General features: G+C 36.7%; 1 protein-coding gene across 1 annotated transcript; it reads right to left on the reverse strand.

Annotated features, from left to right (window-relative positions):
* Positions 1-3,734: 3,734 nt before the first annotated feature.
* LOC127130882 (protein MAIN-LIKE 2-like) lies at positions 3,735-10,269 on the reverse strand. Its single transcript, XM_051059839.1, has 5 exons — positions 10,135-10,269; positions 9,324-10,033; positions 9,150-9,240; positions 8,964-9,065; positions 3,735-3,788 (listed from the first exon to the last, which is right to left on the reverse strand). Exons 2-5 carry the CDS (start codon positions 9,812-9,814, stop codon positions 3,735-3,737), a joined length of 738 nt encoding a protein of 245 aa, XP_050915796.1. The 5' UTR covers positions 9,815-10,033; positions 10,135-10,269.
* Between the last annotated feature and the right edge of the window lie 1,703 nt (positions 10,270-11,972).

The following is an 11,972-nucleotide window of genomic DNA, read 5'->3' on the forward strand; positions in this document are numbered from 1 at the left end:
CATCTATAACGTCTCTCTGAACCCAGTACCCACATGCTTGTCACGTCGCTATTTGCGACGTGATTGTCATTTCGGAAATTAAATTACACCACATGTACCCACGTGATCAGCACGTCACTAGTTGCGACGTGAATTACATTTCACAAAACATTATTTGAATTTTAAATTTAAAATAGCGACGTGATCTGCATGTCACTACCAAATTTTAATTATTTTCATTTCCCCCCAACCTGAAAAGTTGTCATTCCATTTTTTTATTATATTTTATCTTTAGCCACGTGAAATTCACGTCGTAATTGGCATTTTTTGCCACGTGCATTTCACGTCACTAAATCACGTGGCTGCACAAAGTTATTCTTGTAGTGTTGTTAATATTTTACTAAATGAATGAGTTACTTAATAATGTTTTCATAATAAGTTATTTATGACGGTAATTTATTTTTATAGTTTGAAATGGATAAGTGTTTTAATATGAATCAAGTACATTATATGATTGTAAACTTTGAGTTAAAATAAAAATATTTTATATCTGATTTGTTTTATGAAAATATAATAATACCATGTGTTTATGGCATGAATTTAATGTTTTTATAGAAATTCGTATTGTATACTTTATGAAAAATCTAACAATACCATGTGTCTATGGCATGAACTTAAAGTTTTTATGGAAATTTGTATGGTATGTGTCTAATAGTGTGTATGACATGAATATGTGTGTTTTTTAGAAGTGTTAAATGAATGTGTGTTTAAGAATGTGTATGTTTAAAAGTGTGTCTGTGTGTGATTGTTTTTAATTTACCACTATTTTTTCAGTCACGAAACTCCCTATTTCCCTTATTCAACCAACACAACCAGCAGAAGCTGGTGCTGCACTCCCTCCCATTCCCGATGATAGGAAATAAAGGAAACAAAATGTTAGTGGAACTAGGAAAACTTTCCCTTTTTGGTTAGACTTTAACATTTTACCTGATGAGCCTGAACCAATAGCCGTGTGTAAACATTGTCACAAAAGATACCGATGCGACCCTAAAACACACGGAACATCTAACATGTTATCTCACTCGATAAAAACACTAACCTTTTACTGAAAGACCCTACACAAAGAAACCTTGTAAGTGGTGACGATGGTTTTTTAGGTTCTACGAGCCAAAGGTTCAATCTTGCAGCATGTAGGAAGGCCATTAACACCTTTGTCATCCTTGATGAACAACCCTTGAGGGTGATGGTTTTAAAAGACTACGTAAATAATTGCAACCACAAATGATTATCCCTTTAAGGAGGACTGTTTCTAGGGATTGTTTTCAGCTTTTACATAGATGGAAAGTCATGACTTAAAGCTCTTTTTAAATCTGGTTTTACAATGGTAGCACTAACCACAGATTGTTGGACTTTCGTTCAAAACCTTAGTTATATGGCCACCACTACACACTTTATTGACAACACATGGAAATACCAAAAAAAATTATTAGTTTTAGTTTAGTTCCAAATCACAAAGGTGAAACCATTGGTAAGAAAGTCGATGAGGTTTTGAAGGAATGAGGACTTAGAAAAGTGTCAACAATTACACTTGACAATGCAACAAGTAATGATGTGGTTGTGTCTTATTTGGAAAAAAGACTTAAGAACAAGAATGCTCTAACGGGTGAAGGGGATTTTTTTCATATGAGGTGGGTTGCCCATGTCTTAAATTTGATAGTGAGAGATGGATAAAAAGACCACGAATTGGCTATTGAAAGTATTCATGATGATGTTAGGTTTGTGAGGTCTTCTCCACAAAGAGCTTTAAAATTTAAGGAGTGTATTGAAATTTCTGGGATAACATGTAAAAAAAATCTTTGTCTTGATGTTTTTACAAGGTGGAATTCCACTTACTTGATGTTGGATGCTGCTGAAAAGTTTGAGGCAACATTTGAAAAGTTAGAGGATGAGGACCCTGGATACATGGAATTTTTTCACCTTTATGGTCCACCTGGTTTCGTTGATTGGGAAAAAGCTAGGGCTTTTGTGATTTTTTTAAACACTTTCTATGAAGCAACCAAAGTCTTTTCAGCTTCACAAGTAGTGTGTTTGCATTCAGCTTTTCATAACTTGTTTTCAATTTTGTGTGAGCTTCAAGAAGCGTCTTTGAATATGAATATATTTATGGCTCCCATGGTTTCAAATATGAAGACTAAATATGATAAGTATTGGGGAGATATGGGAAAAGTGAACCATTTTCATTACTTTGGTGTGATCTTTGACCCTAGGTTTAAGTTTGGCTATATTGAGTGGTCTTTTAATGACATGTATGGGATTTGTAGCGAACTTGTCAAGAAAGATATTGAGTGTGTAAAAACTAGTCTTTTTAAATTATACAATTGATATAAATTTGAGCATGATAAGAATGTTGGGGATGGTCTAGTAAATGAACCATTAGGGAGCATTTTCCTTGGAGAAATATCTTCTCAAACTAAGAGTCCATCCATTTTTACACGGGATGATGCTTTTAAAAGACACTTGAAAGAGAAAGAAAAAATTGAAAATCAAAATGAACTAGAAAAGTACTTAGGTGGACCTTATTGCGAGGATGGGGAAGAAAACTTTAACATTCTTAACTGGTGGAAGATAAATTGCACCAGTTATCCTATTTTAACAACATTGGTTCGTGATGTGTTATTTCGAGCGTAGCTTCAGAAAGTGCTTTTAGCACGGGGGAATGGGGGGATTTTAGACATGTATAGGAGCTCTTTAAGTCCTGAAATGGTTGAGGCCCTTATTTATTCTCAAAACTAGTTAAGGCCTTTTAATGAGGACCTAAAAGTCCTTAATATGATTAAAGAATATGAGATAACTGATTCAATTGTTTCAGGTACTTTATGAGTCAAAATATTGTTTATTTTAAACTTATTTTAAATATTGTTTGTTAAAATTAAGCATCATTATTTATTTTTAATAACTTTTAGAGTTTCAAGCAGCTATTGATGGAACAGTTGCTCCTAGGAAAATTGGGCCTGTTTAATTCACACTTCGATATGAATTCGATTATTTTACATGGTTTTTGGTTTTATAAATTTATTTGTAGGTGTGAATTTTTTTGAATATTTTGGAGTCACTTTGTGACTCAACAACACAAGTCTTTGTTTTTTGGATACACTTTTTGAAACTCATTTTTTGACGTGTGGGACATGTATGAACTGCTGAACTATGATTTCATTCAACAACACATGTTTTCTTGACTTGTATGTTGGAAACCTTGATTGATGCTTGGAGATTCTTAGAAATTACTTAGGTTCAAATTAAAGGACTGCCTTAATTTAAAGTTTGAAACATTGTATGATGCTTGGCTTGTATTTAGTACTGCTTATACACTGGTTGTATTTTAATTTGTGAGTTGTCAGAATTTGTAGGAGGCACATGCTCATGTGCAGATGAGGGAGGGGAGGCTTCCTTAGATCTGATAAAGAACCATAGAGAAATCCTGAAATATTGAAGATAATTTTTTGTTTTTGGTTGATTTTTTTGATAGATTTTGGCGCATATATATATATATATATATATATATATATATATATATATATATATATATATATATATATATATAATAGGCAGACATTTATAGTTCTTTACAATGATAATGCAAATTTATTGTCAGTTGTATAGTTGTGTAGTATGCTAGTTTATTGTCTGTTAGTAATATGCAGTGTGTGTTTTTTAATTTCTCCAAATCTTTTCAATTATGGAGCATCCTGTTTCCCCTACTCAACAAACACAACCAGCAGCAGCTGGTGCTGCACTTCCTCCCCTCTCCACTGGTAGAAACAAAAGGAAACATAGTGCAAGTGGAGTTATGCAGATGCACTAGTTTCTGGTTTAATAAATTATGTAAGTTATGCACTAGTGATGCACTTCCTCCCCTTCCCACTTGGCATATCAGCTATTGAACTAGTTTTTGATTTAGTAAGTTATGCATATGCACTAGTTTCTGGTTTAATAAATTATGCATATGCGGTACTTTAAATTGGTTGAACAATTGTAGATACATATTTTGTATTAGTAGATATCAATTTAGGATGCTAGCTATCATACTTTGCAGATGCAGTAAATTACATGTTATACTTTTCAAATGCAGTAAATTACATGTTATAGAAATTTTTGTGTAGTTGTTAGGACTATATTTCATATTACATTTTTTTGTGTTAGATATAACTTCGTATGCAACCATTTGGTAAAAGATGGTTGGGTAAATATTGTGTAGCTGTTAACATAATGGAATGACGTTTATAAAAAAATGTGTGTAGTTGTTAAGACTATATTTAATGTTAGATATCATACATAGAAAAAAAGTGCAATATGATGGAAATTGAAAAGTGCGGGTTGTTACATGTTTTATATATTTAAAAAGTGTGATATGATGGAAAGTGCTAGCTGTTAATACTAAATTTTTGTGTAACGATATTGTGTAGTTGTTACATGTTTTATATATTTAAAAATGATAAATTTGATTGTAGGAATGAAAGAGCATTGTGCTGAGTTAACATTTCTAGCAAGACAATGGGCGGTCATGTTGTGGAAATTGGCGCATCAAACGGTAAAGTTCGTACTTCTCAGTAAGGGTTACTGAGTTTTGGTATAAACCTACATCCGAGATTTCTTCTAATTAAGGTATAAATATTTTTTAGATGAGTTATGTAAGTCTTGTTCTTATGCATCTCCTAATGATATCTAACAACCATAAAGTTCCTCCACAACTTCCACCTTCTTCTCTTATTTGTTTACACAAACAACACTAGTATTTTATACTTTCTTCATTTTTGAAAGGTTTCATTCATGAATCAAGAATAAAAACTGATGAGTGAATAGAAAGGAATTAATAAAGAGTTGAAAGTTAAATAGAATAAAAAACCCATAAAAAGAACTTTCCAAACAAATAATATGTTGGCGGTGCTAATGTGTGGCTGTAAAACACTTGTATGTATGAGAAGATAGATAGATATGTTATTATGAGTTCTGAAACTGCAATAATCACTAATAATAATAACCACAGTATGCTACATATGACTTCTGAAACTGCAGTAATCAGTGGTAGTAACCCACAGTATGCTATATTATATTCGGTTTCGGTCGGGTTCGGTTTTCTTGTCCACCCATACATACTTGGTGGAATGTGAACTACCATGTTTCCTACTTAATCACTTGTATGCCTCGTTTTTTGATATATCCTACTTAATTAGGTTTTTTTACCGAGATAATCCTCTTTTTCGAAAAAAATCCCAAAATACCCTATTTTTCAGGAAAATTCTCAAAATACCCCACTTTTAGGAGGAGGCGCCAATTGGATTGGCGATCCTTCTTAAAAATTGCAAGGAGGCGCCAATTGGATTGGTTAGGGCACCTGCCCTAGCCAATCCAATTGGCACCTATGTGTAATTTTTAAGAGGGGACGTCAATCCAATTGGCGCCTCCCTTAAAAAAGCATCAAATGAAAAACCTCCAACATGAAAGTTGTAGATCTTTTCAATACAATGAATTTGGATATAAATTTTGCATCATTTGGATTTTTTATGAGAAAGTTATGGGCAGTTGAAGTTGGACTTCTGAGTTTTTCAACTGTTATCTGACCTATAATGTTTTGTAGTATTGCATGTGTTTCTTTTAGGAATATGAATTTTTGTCCAACATAACATTTGAAGTAGACATATTAAATTTTCCAATTCACTTGGTCCCACTTCAAAATAATTAAAAATGAGTGAGTTAGGTCTTTGCGAACTTGACCCAAAATTAGGGTTTATGTCAAAACATGAGTATGTGAATTTTGCCAAAAGGGACCAACTTCAAGCCCTTCTGTTTGAATGATAAAATCCTCAAATGACAAAACCTTCAACATAAAAGTTGTAGATCTTTTCAAGATAATGAATCTGGACTAAAGTTTTGCATCATTTGCAATTTATATGAGAAAGGTATGGGCACCTGAACTTGGACTCTTTGACATTTTAACTGTTATCTGACCTATAATGTTTTGTATTATTGCATGTGTTTGTGTTAGAGTTATGAATTTTTGTCCAACATAACAAGTGAAGTACACATCTTAAATTTTCCAATGCACTTGGTCCCACCTCAAAATAATTAAAAATGAGTGAGTTAGGTCCTTGCGAACTTGACCCAAAATTAGGGTTTCTATCAAAACATGTGTATGTGAATTTTGCCAAAAGGGATCAAATTCAAGCCCTTCTGTTTGAATGATAAAAGCCTCAAATGACAAAACCTTCAACATAAAAGTTTTAGATCTTTTCAAGATAATGAATTTGGACAAAAAATTTGCATCATTTGCATTTTTTATGAGAAAGGTATGGGCACCTGAACTTGGACTCTTTGACATTTCAATTGTTATCTGACCTATAATGTTTTGTATTATCATATGTGTTTATTTTAGAATTATGAAATTTTGTCCAACATAACAATTTAAGTATACATCTCAATGGAGTTTCAGTCAAAACATGTGTATGTGAATTTTGCCAAAATGGAGTTTAGACAAAGAAACCTAATGTTTGGAGTTTACACAAAGATAAATTTGATATAATACGAATTGATATTAATAAAATTTGGATTTTACACAAAGAATCCTAATGGTGATGACCGGGATCACCTAACCGACCTCCGGTCCCACATCCCCTAGCTACCCTAACCCTTGGCCCTAACCCACGTTGACGATTCTGCACCGGTGTTTGTTCATCTGATGGTCCAGGAGCGTCATTACCTCCTACAGGAGAAGATCCGTTGAGGTATTCAGCCAACTCAGCATAGTCTTCAGTATTCAATGATGGTGTTGAAGGAGAATTGCGGTCTAAAACGCAGCGGAAATTAAAAATTTCTCCTTTAGAGATCCTTACGAATGGTCATGATCAGTGATAGAATATTTACCTCGTGCGATGATTGAAACCTTTGGTGTAGATCTCTTGTGACGATCAAAACCTTTGATGCGATCCACGGAGCGATCACGAACGTTGAACGATGACAACGTCTCTACTCAGTCCACACGAACGGGTTCCTTCAATCTCAGTGCTAGCTGGTACGAATGAAGGCTTTGAGTGAGAGAGAGAGAGTGAGAGAAAACGAAAATAATGCAACCGCAATGAATGCTTCTGCACAAGGGTTCTATTTATAGAACCACTTGTGTGAGCTTCAAGCTAAAAGGCCCACTTAAGTGTATTTTGGCCCATATCTTATAATATGCCCAAAATCACTTAAGCCCATGGTACCTTACCATATTTCGTATTCTACTCAAGTACACCGTACCTTACGATGTTCTATAATTCACTTAAGGGCACCGTACCTTACGGTATTCCTTAGTTACTCTATCTCTCATCAATCCGTCCTTTGTGTGTGACCCTGTAGGTTTTCGCGGCATTGGCAATTATATTAAATCATGTATTTAACATAATAAACAGTGAGCGGTACCTAGCAACACACCACTGCTACCCAAGACACGCAAATGTCAAGTGATTTGACAATTCCTTCTGTGATAATACTTATGTGTATAATTACCCTTTTGCCCTTATGTCTATATTGAACACAAGGCATAGACCGTGTCATCCTTGTCTAGTTCAATATTGGGCCCATAGACATTTATCCTGTTATGCAGGATGGGCAAATTCCATCTAGGTCACTCATGTCCCTCAGCATGCTTCGTGGAGTACCCATCAACTGTCTTTATGGTTATCCAGTTACGGACAACGTTTGATCAGCAATAAAGCACTCGACTCTACATCTAGGGTCCATAGTGGTTTCAGGTCGAAGAGTGGTATACACCATTATCACCATGAGAATAACTTATGACGCTTTGCATAACTTTCTATATAGTATTCTCATAGCGGGTCAATCCGATATAAATATTACTCTTAATATTCATACCTATGTTTAAGACTTGATAACTCCTTATCCATGATCCATGAGATGTGATCATCAGTCTATATACATAATAGTCTTAATGCTTTAATGTCATCCCACTTCACAATAAAGCTCGACTACGGATACTTTAAGAATAGTGTCCTTATGTTTAATGTGATCTCATGATCAAGTCATACTTGATACATTAAATAGACTAGCTATTCTAGGGACTTTATTAAACAAACGTAATAAAGAAAAAGCCTTTTATTATTAATAAATAATTCGATACAAGTATCAAAAGTATTGGCCTCTAGGGCTTACACCAACAGGTGTACCGGCGTAGCTGAGCTCATGACCCATGCCAGAGAAGTTGGGGTGTGGTTGACTCATGGATGGGCGACCGGGACGGTTGAAGGGAGACATGGGTGTGAATGATGGGTCTAGGAACGGTTGGAAAGGTTGTTGGGGTGTTTGGAAGAGATATGGTTGTGGGATGTTTTGGTATTGTGATGTTTGGGGTTCTTGGCTACGGTAGGAGGAGGGGCGGTTAGTGTTTTGGCTAAGGCGACTTTGGTAGGGTGATGGTGTGGGTGTGAAGCGATGTTCGGTCTGAGGTTGATGGTCCATTTGTTGGTGGTGGTATGGGGGATATTCTTGGTATTGGGGTTGGGTGAATGGCATGTTTTGGTTGTATGTTTGTGTGTTTGTGGAACGGAAAGTTTGACGGATAGGTGGTTGTGAGTAACCGGGCTGAGAATGTTGTTGGAGGTTAGATGTTGATCCTTCTTGTGTGTAACTTGTCTGGCGTGGGTCGTAGAGGTACATATCATCGGCGATGAATTGAAATCCAACCGATCTATACCAAGCCATATAAGTCTGACTTGGTTTTACCTCATTTGGCATGACTGCGTCAGTTAAGACATGGTCATGACGGTGCTTCCACTTGCGACACTCTGATCTTGCGAAGGTTTGCCAAGGGTTGTTGTTCCATTGGTCGTTCACTTTACGCATATGTCATTCTCCTAGGCTAGTTGGGGGTCTGGGATATTCTGGACCATACCGAACTGCAGCTTCACACGATCGGTGTTGTGCATCTCCACTGTTGTGAACCGTATTATCGGTGTGCATGCTGTCCATACGGCTGCATCTTCAGGGTTGACCTGATGCTCATGATCCATATTAAGGTATGGACGCCAAATGAACTGAAATGTTAAAGACGATAGGATTTAAATGAATGTAGAAAAAGTCAACATAATATGACGAATTAATGAAGTTATTTTGCTTACGTCTGTCGGTCGAAGGTGATCCAACAGGTTGCGATACTGAGTAATACAGTGTCTCGGACATCTGCTGTAATTCATACCACGTGCCGACCATCTACACCAAAATTTAAAATAAATTAGTTATGGGTACTAAACTGTAAGGAAGTAAGTAAAGATATAGCAATTTAAACAACTTACTTTTTTGCATATGGAAAAGTGAAGGGGTTGTTATTGACCGGTGCTAGAGACGGTAGTCTTGACCATCCCCATGCTTGTAGCAAAACAGCACATCCAGAAAATGTAGATGTGTCTTTGTGGGAGTTTTTGCACAACGAACTATAGAGATAGGCTAGACATGCGGATCCCCAACTGTAACTACCTATTCTATCTATATGTCTAAGTAAAGGTAAGTACATAATATGCATGCTAGAACCACTACCTTCGGGAAATAAAAAGGATCCTAGTAACAACATAATGTAACATCTAGTTTTGATTATTCGAGCATCTTCGGTAGAATTCTCATCTAAATATAAACTATTATAATATGCCTTTAGGCGTGAGAGTAGTATACCTTGACCTCTAGCATTATCATCTAACAAATCAGTGTCTAAAAGCTCCATGCAAATTGAATTTGCATAGTTGGTCTTACCATTAACAGCTTTGCCTTCAATTCGTAGTCCTAAAAGCATGTAGACGTCTTCTAACGTCACGGTACACTCACCGGTTGGAAACCAAAATGTGTGTGTCTCTGGCCTCCATCTTTAGCATAAGGCTAGAATGAACTTGTTATCTATAGACCAAGACATAATCTTGCTAATGTGACCAAAACCGGCGAGTTCAACATAAGGTTGAATCATCGGGTCCATTGGGACAAATTCGTGGACTCGAGTTCGAAACCTTGATACATCCTATAATAGAAATAATATAACACTTGACTAAGTTGGTATTTCAAAATAAAATGGGGTTGGTGGAGATGAAACATAAAAAATTAGTATAAGAAAAAACTTACGTATGTTGCGATGTTTGCAACTGTTCCTCTGTGTGCTTCGCCCATTGTGAGTAAAGACATATTGTTGGGGAGTTGGTGTAGATGAAATTGGAAGATTTTGTTAAAGATGAAATTGTAAAAGAAGTAATGTAGATGAAGTAGTGAGAATGTTGGTGTGGAAGAATTGTTGAAGGAGTGGATGAATTTATAGGCAAATGGAGGAGAGCATAAAAAATTGTGTTTGCATGGTGTCTCCACCTCATTTGGCGACCATGTACAATCATAAAGAGGGGGCGCCATTCAAATTGGCGACACCATAGGGTACATGCATGCAAGGCAAGTTCTGAATGCTTGGTTTCGAGGACTGACTCCATGGGGGCGCCATTCAAATTGGCGACCATGTACAAGCCTTAAGTGTAGGCGCCAAACCAATTGGCGCCACCATCTGCATGTCTGACACGTGGCATTGTTGTCTCCTGCATGCTGAACAACTCACTTATGGATGGCTTGCATGATTGACACATCATCTCTGACCATCTTAGGTGTCCGACACGTGTCTGTCTTGTCTCCTGCATGCTGATGACTAGCTTCTTGATAGCTTGCATGGTTGACACATCATGTCTGACCATCTTAGGTGTCCGACACGTGGTTGTCTTGTCTCCTGCATGCTGATGACTAACTTCTTGATAGCTTGCCTGGTTGACACATCAACTCACACTGTCTTGCAGGATTGACACATCATCTCAGACACGTGGCTCTCTAGTATCCTGCATGCTGAAGACTCACTTCTTGATAGGTTGCCTATCTGACACATCAACTCACACTGTCTTGCCTGACTGACACATCATCTCAGAACTGTCTTACATCTCCGACACATGGCTATCTTGTCTCCTACATACTGAAGAGTCACTTCTTGATAGCTTGCCTGGTTGACACATCAACTCACACTGTCTTGCAGGATTGACACATCATCTCAGACACGTGGCTCTCTAGTATCCTGCATGCTGAAGACTCACTTCTGTCTTGACTAGCTAGCATGCTGGACACATCAACTCACACTGTCTTGCATGACAGACACATCAACTCATGACTAGCTAGCATGCTTGACACCTCAACTCACACTGTATTGCATGACAGACACCTCATCTCAGAACTGACTTGCATGCTTGACACATTATCTCAAAGTAGCTTCAATGTCCGACACATCATCTCAGAACTAGCTAGCATGTGAGACACTGATACCATCTATTTAAGTGTCTTACTATCAACATCCAAGACACTTCACTCACATTCATCTGCACTTGCAAAATAGTTTTCATCTCCAAAATGTCATCTTCATCATTATACAGTGTCAACGTTCACTGCAACGGTGAAACTTTTGAGTCTGAGCTTCATGGTTTTTGTTTTAGAAACACTGATACCATTAGAGTCACGATGAAGAGAAATGAAACCTTTTTGCATTTGAAAAAAAGAATACAATCCTTTATAGGATCAGGTATTGTGTCAAAGATGACATATCAAAATCCTATATATTTTTTAGAATGGTCAATGTAAGTTTTCCCCCTTAAGATACGAGACGATGAAGATGTTGAAAACATGTTTCTTAGTCATGAACATTCAGGCATGGATTGTATCGAGTTGTACATTACTCTACAACCATGTATACCGTCTCAACAGTCTCAACTAACCGATCAGGATGCAGCTGGTGAAGATGCTGCAGATGATGCACAATGGTCAGATGAACTCAACCCAGAAGCAGAAGTAGAAGTCGACGTTGTTGATGAAGAAGAAGAGGAGACTGAGATACAGGTTGATCACATCCTGAACAACGACGATGAAGATGAGGCTCAACCACCACC

This window comes from Lathyrus oleraceus, chromosome 3 (assembly GCF_024323335.1).
Source record: "Lathyrus oleraceus cultivar Zhongwan6 chromosome 3, CAAS_Psat_ZW6_1.0, whole genome shotgun sequence".
Taxonomy (NCBI): domain Eukaryota; kingdom Viridiplantae; phylum Streptophyta; class Magnoliopsida; order Fabales; family Fabaceae; genus Lathyrus; species Lathyrus oleraceus.

Bases quoted from the DNA above. Each gene is read 5' to 3' on its own strand.
- LOC127130882 (XM_051059839.1), bottom strand. From the start codon at position 9,814: ATGCTTTTAGGACTACGAATTGAAGGCAAAGCTGTTAATGGTAAGACC. The intron at 9,066-9,149 runs GTAAGCAAAATA...TTAACATTTCAG, and splicing joins ATCACCTTCGACCGACAGAC to TTCATTTGGCGTCCATACCT. The intron at 3,789-8,963 runs GTGGAGATGCAC...TGTTTCTACCAG, and splicing joins CGATAATACGGTTCACAACA to TGGAGAGGGGAGGAAGTGCA.